At 42.5% G+C, this 8,551-nt stretch overlaps 1 protein-coding gene across 2 annotated transcripts; it reads right to left on the bottom strand.

The window, feature by feature from the left end:
• Positions 1–1,653: 1,653 nt before the first annotated feature.
• Positions 1,654–8,160, bottom strand: spartb (spartin b). Of its 2 annotated transcripts, XM_034604582.1 has the most exons (9): positions 7,973–8,160; positions 6,646–7,493; positions 5,003–5,200; positions 3,611–3,752; positions 3,324–3,518; positions 3,072–3,230; positions 2,893–2,983; positions 2,687–2,731; positions 1,654–2,034 (listed from the first exon to the last, which is right to left on the bottom strand). In XM_034604582.1, the coding sequence occupies exons 2-9, from the start codon at positions 7,486–7,488 to the stop codon at positions 1,830–1,832; spliced, it is 1,878 nt and encodes a 625-aa protein (XP_034460473.1). In that variant the 5' UTR covers positions 7,489–7,493; positions 7,973–8,160; the 3' UTR covers positions 1,654–1,829. The 2 variants fall into 2 exon arrangements, with proteins under 2 accessions (XP_034460473.1, XP_034460474.1); XM_034604583.1 differs by lacking the exon at positions 2,687–2,731 and having other exon boundaries at positions 1,830–2,034; positions 7,973–8,159.
• Between the last annotated feature and the right edge of the window lie 391 nt (positions 8,161–8,551).

The raw sequence follows: 8,551 nt of genomic DNA, 5'->3' as shown, positions 1-8,551 counted from the left end.
AGCCACGTGTTGTGTAATGTCCCTCCAGGCCTGGTGTGGCCCCTGTTGCTCTTTCATTAGTGATCTCTAACCCAGCACAACCCGCCTGAACCCACCTGATCACACCACTGTCACTAATTTCATCTGACCCCGAGGTTATCAAACTCAGATCGATTCTCCTGTGGCTGAATGAACTGAGATCGTTCCAGCAAATCAATGTGTTTTTTTTGGAATAAATAAAATACATCAGTCATATTTTGCATTTTTAAGACACTTCTAAAGAAACAAAACTATTGGAGGACTGTTGCTTTCGTCTCACGGTTGAATAAGTATTTTCTTCCTGTATTTCAATTATACAAATTGTTACTGAACTGCAAACCCTGTGATCAGCCCCTCAGCCAAAGACATCAAAACGTGCAATTAATCCCAAATTTAAATCTATTATTCTGGGATTATTTGTGATCCATATAATAAATTTTGGAGAAAATCAATTGACAGAATAAACCCTCACATTAATCAAATATTCTGAGATAATTAGCAGGTTATAAAACAAACAGCCCCTAGGTGGCAGCATTATTGCCTGAATAATAGTTGATATAGCGGAATAAAAATGCAAATTTAATCATTCACCTGGATGAATTCATCTTTATCTTACTTAATGTGGCATCAAGTAGATGATCGACTTCCAAATATAAAAAAAAACCCACTGGATTTCTTGTGTTTTTACAAAATTTATTATTTGTTTCAGTAAAGTTTCAGTATTTCATTTGGTAAATAAATGTCACTGCAAAAACTAGAAACACATTAGAATTGCCTGCAGAGCGGGTTAATGCTGGGCAAACCAGATCACTCCACTCAAAAGAATATATATATCTGGCTTAGAAACAAAGTTAGCATCATACTTGAAAACTCACATTTGGTTATATATTTAGTCCATACATCAAAATAAAAGAAATCAAAAAAGATTTTTATACGAACAAACATTAACATTTTGGAAACATGTGGATTCATGTGAATTGAAATGTACAGGAAAGCACAGCAGACTGAATAGGAACACATCCGTTTTACAGCTTTAGACAGCAACAGCTCCTGCTACATATTAAAGATTTCACAAAAATACATTATAGACTCAGGACAAGTTTGACAGCATCAGTTTCACAAAACATTAAATTTCACATTTTGTTAGATACTTGCAGGCACAGTCAGCAGCAGTGGTTACTTCTCATCTTAACACCTCGGGGAAAAACAAAAGACAACGGCTTTTGGTCTGAAACAGTCATATATTCATTATATCTATATCTATATCTATATAGATATATATATATATAAATTATAATCATATTGTATTAATAATAATATAAAGCAAGTCATTTCTTTTTTAAATTCAAATTGCACTTACCCTACCAACTCACACACAGATGGGTCTCAAAGATTAAAGAGAGATTCCAGTGTTTAGTCAAAAACCACTCAACAAGTTCCGAGTACAAACCGCAGTGTTATCTTGTACCTGATATTATATTGTGTGTGTATATATATATATATATATATATATATATATATATATATATATATATATATATATATATATATATATATACTGTGCAGATTATTGTTTTAATTTGGGTTATACAACCTTCAGTTTCTCCACATTTAGGTCCATCTACCTTATTTTGCATAAAAATTAAAGTGCTCAAGAGCTGTACCAAAGGATAAAGAGGATATGAATATAACAGTAGTTGTCTTCTACATGTGTTTTATAAATCAAATATATTAAATATAGATTCCTTTGGTAGAAGAATAAAAACGTTGTTTTAAGGCGTTGCTGGGGGAACGACGACGGGCACTGTCGGCTATTTGTCCAGTTTCTCCAGTTGCTTCCCATTCTCTGGTTTTTCCTGAAGCTTGTAGTCTTCCAAAATGGCCTTTGCCGTTTGCTTCCCAGTCCTTTTCACCACAGCTTTGATCCCCAGGTTGTCGATGTTGAAGGCAGTGAGGCCGACGTTAATGGCAGAGTTGACAGCGCTGTCCGTGGCTTGTCCCGCCGCTGCCCCGTACCTTCATCAGAAGTCAGATTGGGTGAGAGGTCAGAGCGAGAGGCGGGAGACAGAGGATTTGGGGAGAATTCGTTATTTTCTTGCAGGAGGATTGTAAAGATGCCATGCTGTATGTGAATTTTCACCCATGCAAGTGCACAATCACAAATTAATAGATTTGCCAGAATCGGAACTTGAATTATTCAATGGTGGCCTATATGGATACAATCATCTTTCATGGTATAAATAAAAAAATGTTTTCCCATTACACCAATTGTCGAATTAAGAACCAATTCAAAGAGGAAATAAGCAAATGTGTTTATGGCTAAACTCTTGACAATTAAAAAAAAAATAGATATTCTCATGATATATAGCTTGTTAAAATCAATAATCAAACTATATTGGATTGTCTGTTTATCACTGGAAGATGTTAGCACCAATTCATACAATATGGGAAGATGTTAAAATCAGGTGGGACAGAAATGTTGCAAACAGGATTGTGAGATTTCAGTGGAAGCAGCAACATCGTGTGAATTTCCACAAAGAGAAGAGAGGAGTGAGTTGGGCCGGTGCAGGTGACTAAATCAAGGGAGAAAACAAACCGAAACACACGTGCCATGCTCGTGATCAGCGGTGTCAAGAGTTAAATAGCTTATAATTAGGGAAAAACACACTTCTTCTCATTAGGTGTTTCAAAGACGTTTTGTAGACCCCTAAATCTGCAAAGCAAATTGAACAGGAAAACGAGTGAGTGCATGTTTTTACACATCAATAACCGGTCAGGTGAGCAGTGTCGAGCAAAATCATTCCAACTGTTGTTTATTCAAGACAGTGACGGTGGTCAGACCAGTAAAAAGTCAAACAAAGAGGGAAAACTTACTTGTGTTTGACTGTTGTGACCGTTTCTGATGCAACACTGGTGGTGATGTTCTTTGCTGCTACTTCTAAACCAGTCCACATGGTTGCAAATCCTGTGCAAATACACAAAAGGAAAAGCATGTGAGCGTCTCTAATGAACTACTTCCTCTGAGAAATGACAAGAGTGTAGATAAAGTCTACCTTGCACTCCACTGGCCGCCACCACCATAGCTCCGTCTATGTTGGAACGCCCGTCCTTGTCTTTCTTCATAGACTCCGGGATCAGCTTTCCTCCATGTTTTTTCACATGTGGAGCCAACTCTCGACCCACGCAGCTGGCGACGGTACACACCCCGTCCACTGCAGTGACACAGCATTACTGGATTAGACGTGCGCTGCCAAATAACAACGCAAGGTCAGTAAGAACCTGCTGAAGGAAGATGATGTAGTCACCTAGAAACTGGCTGACTTTAACAGCTCCACCCGTCGCCTGCTTGGCAACATGGAGGCCCTTGGTAACCGTGGGGCTGACGTGGGTGGGTTTGTCCTCTGGAGTGATGTGTTCTCTGAGTTTGGACGCCCCTTTGTGGATGGCCTTGCCCGTGAACTCGGCTCCTTTCACCAGACCCCAGCTTAACCAGGACGCACCTGAAAGGACATCGGGATCGCACCGAGTTAAATCGTGCTGATAAACTGTAGACTACAGAAGTTTCTAGTTTGAAGAGGTAGCGTGATCTCACCGGTCAGGATCCCACTTGCCACCTTTTCACTCCACTCGGGCAAAGGTTTTTCCTCCTCTGTGTCGGCTGGTGCAGTCTCCTCAGGTGTGACTATGGGCACTTTCTGACTGAGATTGATGGCATCTGCTGCTTCATCTGGATCCTGATGATACAGACACATTGGTTTGCGACTGAAGGACCAACAACGTGGGCATAAAAAAAAAAACTACTTGTCGGCTACTTTGTGCAAGCTGTACACGTCTCCGTTCAAATGTTCGTCTCCCGCCAATTCACACAACGGCTCCTCTCATTATTCTTTGTTTCTCATTACAATGCACTATTTGTTCACTGCACACAGTCATTTTAAGATGCAATAAGACAACAATCTCCTTTTGTGCTGAAAACCTCAAATCTTCCACCTGACCCAAAAACGAAAAACAACACAACAGTTCCTACTTGCTGATAGGGAATCACATCCATCAGTGAAGATCACTAGCCTGACTGCATGCATCAGAAATGACCTGGTTTGGCATCAATCTGAGCCAGCGTCTCCAACATGGCTGAACTGGCACTTGTCTTTCAGCTGAAGTGCAGAGGTTGTTCTATAGCTGCTGCACATAAGAGCATTATAACTGATTAATTCTGCTCACCTGCCTGTCTAAAATCCCCACAATGCTGAGGCAGGGGTAAGTTGGGGAAGTGTGCCAGCTCAGAAGTAAGTAGGAGCGAGAGGCCGGAGCGGTTTGGAGTCTGCAGCCTAAAAACATCACATAAACAGCAGCGACGATCTATTTTTATGTGTGGAAAATAAGAGTTTCCTATTCTTGCAAAATCTGATTTGGAAAAGAGTGGAGAGTGGTGAACAACATAATTAGAAAACACAAAATATTCTAATCTATTCAGTTTGACACTCACATTCTTTTTAATGAGAAATGTTGATTTGCTGAGTCAACATCAGCAGCTGTAGCTCTGGTATTCTAGTGCTGCAGCTCCTCCAGTCTGCATACTGATGTGTCCTTGGGCAAGACACTGAACACTAATGCAACTCTGATGTCTATGAATGTGATAAAGAAGTGCAGCGCTGTATGAATGTGTGTGGGAATGTGACTTGTACTGTAAAGTGCTTTGAGTGGTTGATAAGACTAGAAAAGCTCCGTATGAAAAGGGTCCATTTAGAATCTCAGCTTTTAAAGAATAGACAAAATGGAGAAGCAACTGCCCTCACATGCATTTGCCTGAAATAACCTTCTGTTCCCCCACTGGCACAAGAGGACTTGCAAAAAGGCATCGTGTAACGTTCCATTGGTGCTTTCAAATACTTGATACTTGATCTAAAAGTAATAGAAATACATTCAGAGAATGAGGAATGAGGAAAAGTGCTGTTGCAGATCCGACTGCACTGCAGCGACTGACCTGAACCCTGAGATCTGTCATCTGGGACAGCAGGTCCTGGAACCGTTCTCTGTTTGCAGGAGGCAGCTCAGAGGACAGCACCACTCCGACGTAATAACCTGGAGATGGTGCCATCATGTCCGGAAACATAAACACCCCAGTGTTACACAGCAACACTGGAGAGTCCACGGCCATGAGTGGGTACAGCCAGTCGCACACCTGCAAGGAAGAGAGAGAAATACAGACTGCTTGAAAATCTGATCAGAAATAGGTAAATATATGATATCATGGTGATGGGTATCAGCTCAAAATTGTATTTTTTGCCAAAATATACAGCAAAGTACAACAATGGGTTAATTTATATGGAGGTACAAATTAAGACGGGGTCAGGAAACAGATCTACAAAAGATATTTTTGCCTATTTACTGGTTTTGAAATGTAAAGTGAACATGAGGAGCCTATTTAATGGAGATTCTGATTGGTGCAACACAGTGAACCGTCAGAAAGAGAAAGACCAACCAGAGGACACTGTCTGAGTGCCGCATGACTAATAGTATTACAGGGCATGACAGTGTAAGCATGGTTAGAGAATTCCTTTCACTCATGTGAGTCACTGTTGTCACCCACTGGCGATAGCACCTGGGAAATTCCCCAGTTAAGAGTCAAATTGCAGTCTCATGACCCACTCGTGTCAGTGGGTTGGCTGTTTTAACAGAGAGCAGGAAACCACTTTCCCCAAAACAATACAAAACTGCTCAAAGTTTAGATTTTGTCCCCTCACGAAAACCCTAAACTGAGATGTTGACAGAGCTTTATGTAATTTCTAATCTTATCTAAGTACTAAGACTGGGGACAAAGGAGCAGTGCAACTAAATGTGGGCTGATTTGTTTCTGTGCCTTTCACTGTGCCGTTATATTGTGTGTGTATGTTTGTGGAAAGTGAGACTCAAGCTACATCCATACAAATATGTTTTCATTTTAAAACTAAAATGCTCTCTGTCCCGGTGTCCACATCAGCGTTTTATGTCCGTATTCCAAACTTCTCTGTTTTAGGGGCCCAAAAACTCTGGGCACTATATTAGAGTTACAGACCAGAACTACTTTCCGTGTCCAGTGGCGACTTTCACCTGAATGTTTTGGTGGGACAGTTAAATAAGAATATCCAGGTCCTATCAAGCGTTTCCCTAAATATGAGGAAAAATTCCATCAGATCAAATCAGCTGATTAACATTAATTTTCCTGTTAAAAAAGGGAATGTACAGGACTGGAGTACCATCTTTGTCCAGTTTTGAATCATTAAATGAGACTGATCAGGGATTTCCCGGGAGAATGACATCACAGGCATAAACCCAATAGGATTAGGGCACTGAGTCACCAACACTCACATGATCACGTCCATAAGGGCAAGGGATAGAGATCATTAACCGACTATATCAGGCCGCCGGTGACTCACAGTGAAAAAGGGCTTGGTGAGCCGAGCAGACATCTTACGAAATCAGGTTAAAGGGCACAAAAAGAACTAGTGACAGAGCAGTGATGACATTTCATTCGCCGTCACTACGCTCGATTGCTCATGAGAGTTGCTTAATCCGTCCTCTCAAGCTTTGTGGGAGAGAGCATTTTAGTGCGGTGACATAAACAACACAATATGTATTTCCTCTTACCTGCAGAAAGGCGGGTGGGCGGTTGGGCGTGCTGTCGGAGTGATCACTAGTAAACCTGACCAGCCGCAGGTAACCGGGGTACGACGGAGCGCTCACTTGACCTTCGGGTGTGACAAAGAATATCTGCACACCGTGAGGGATGTACAGCAGCTCCTCTCCCTCCTCGCCCATGCTCTGGGGGGATGGCGTGGTGTTAGACGTGCGACTGTAGAACTCATCCCCGACCATCGACATCTCCCCTTCATCCGTTCCATAAGAAATGGACAGGTGGCCATCGGCCGCCTGAGGGGAGTAAGCTGGAGGCTGCTCGGCCGGCCCCAGTGGCTGTTTGGTGGGGGAGAGGGGGAGGCCTGCACCACTGCACGCAGGCTTCCCTCCTACAGCTCCTGCTGCCTCGCCATTAGCGGAAAGTACGTTTAGTGGAGCTGGCCTCTCTGGCTTGTCTTTGGTTGGGAGATCTGGGTAGAGGCCTTCTGCAGACATGCCGGCAGCAGCAGGGTCAGACTCGGTGATAGCGCTCAGCGGGGGTGCAGATGCGAGGTCAGAGCTGGTCTCCAGTATGGCCAGACGGGTCGTGATGTTGTTCAGCGTCTCCTGCATCTTCCGCTGCATCTGTCTGGCTGATTCCCAGGAGCCGCCCTCACACTCCTCTCCCTGCGAGGGGACGCTGATGGCCCTGAGGAGGTGCTGCCGCCCCCGCTTGTAGAGCTCCAGGGCCCGGGCCTTGTCTCCGGCCTCGTCGATCGTCAGTCCCTCGTTGATGCACTCGAAGGCTCGCTCGTAGCCATATTTGATCACTTGGAGTCTGGCACTGTCGAATGCATCTTGTTTAGCCTTCTCCATTCCCTCTGAAACGACACTTGTTGTTAGCTTTTTTTTTACAGTTGTACTCATTTCAACTTTGCAACCTTGTTTAGATGAGTGCTATACAAATAAAGTTATTATTATTATTACCATGTGCTGACACTGACATTGCACATTTAGACTTAACATGCTGGACATTGTTAGCATGTGTTGGACATGATTCTTTAACAACAGCCCCAGTGTTAATCCCTCAGAGGTCAAGTCTTATCAGAGAAGAGTGGCTCTAGTTTGTGTGGTGATAAAATAGCTAAAACAAGCTAAAACAAGCTAAAACAGGCTAATGTTGATAAAGCTGCAGCTCAAGTCTCGTGACTCCATCTGTTCTCAGTTACATCAATATTTCATTGTGACCTGTAGCCACAGAAATCAGACGTAAACACAGAGTAAGTGTGGTGTGACGTGATATAACTAGTTTGGGCTACTTAGCATTTAGCTCCTTCTCGATTAGCTAACACATGCTTACCCGAGTGAGCGGAAAACACCACCAGAGAAAAAGCTCGATTAGCCGGTTAGCTCTGTTGTAGCTAACGATCGCGTCAAGAGTTGTGTTCTTCAAAAGCTTCAGCGTCAAATCAGCTGAAGTTTCCCTGAGTAAAGTTGCGTTGTGTTTTGACAGGCGAGTGCTCGATGGAGAGAAGTGACGTCGAACTCGTCCGGTGTGTCATTTCAAAGTAAAGGGTTCCCGGGGACAGGGTAGTGCTTGCTTTGCGTAGAAAGCGGCGGATAGGCGTCGGATTTGAGTTTTATTTTGAAAGCAGTAGTCGGAAGTTTACGTGGAGCAGCATGACGACATCGGTGCCGCCTTGTTGCAACTGGTGGTCATTAAATATTCAATCAGTAAACTGGTTGATTCTAGTTGGTTAATTTGACCAACTTCACATGTTTTTGTATTTTTTCAATAAAGCACCAACAAAATGATATTCTCATTCTATTTGGTAAATTTTACTCATATAAATGCAGAGTAACTAAACATATTTCCTAACTTCACATGTTTTTTATGTGAATTCAAGGACTATATTAAATCTATCAAACGTATAAACAC

This window comes from Hippoglossus hippoglossus, chromosome 13 (assembly GCF_009819705.1).
Source record: "Hippoglossus hippoglossus isolate fHipHip1 chromosome 13, fHipHip1.pri, whole genome shotgun sequence".
In the NCBI taxonomy this organism is placed as follows: Eukaryota; Metazoa; Chordata; class Actinopteri; order Pleuronectiformes; family Pleuronectidae; genus Hippoglossus; species Hippoglossus hippoglossus.
This window is presented reverse-complemented; position numbering and strand designations above follow the sequence as displayed.

What these genes read in the sequence shown, in the direction of transcription:
- spartb (XM_034604582.1), bottom strand. Translation starts at nt 7,488, where the DNA reads ATGGAGAAGGCTAAACAAGATGCATTCGACAGTGCCAGACTCCAAGTG. An exon ending in GCCCACCCGCCTTTCTGCAG is followed by an intron (nt 5,201 to 6,645) that starts GTAAGAGGAAAT and finishes TCTTCCTTGCAG; the next exon opens with GTGTGCGACTGGCTGTACCC. An exon ending in GGCAAGTGGGATCCTGACCG is followed by an intron (nt 3,519 to 3,610) that starts GTGAGATCACGC and finishes ATGTCCTTTCAG; the next exon opens with GTGCGTCCTGGTTAAGCTGG.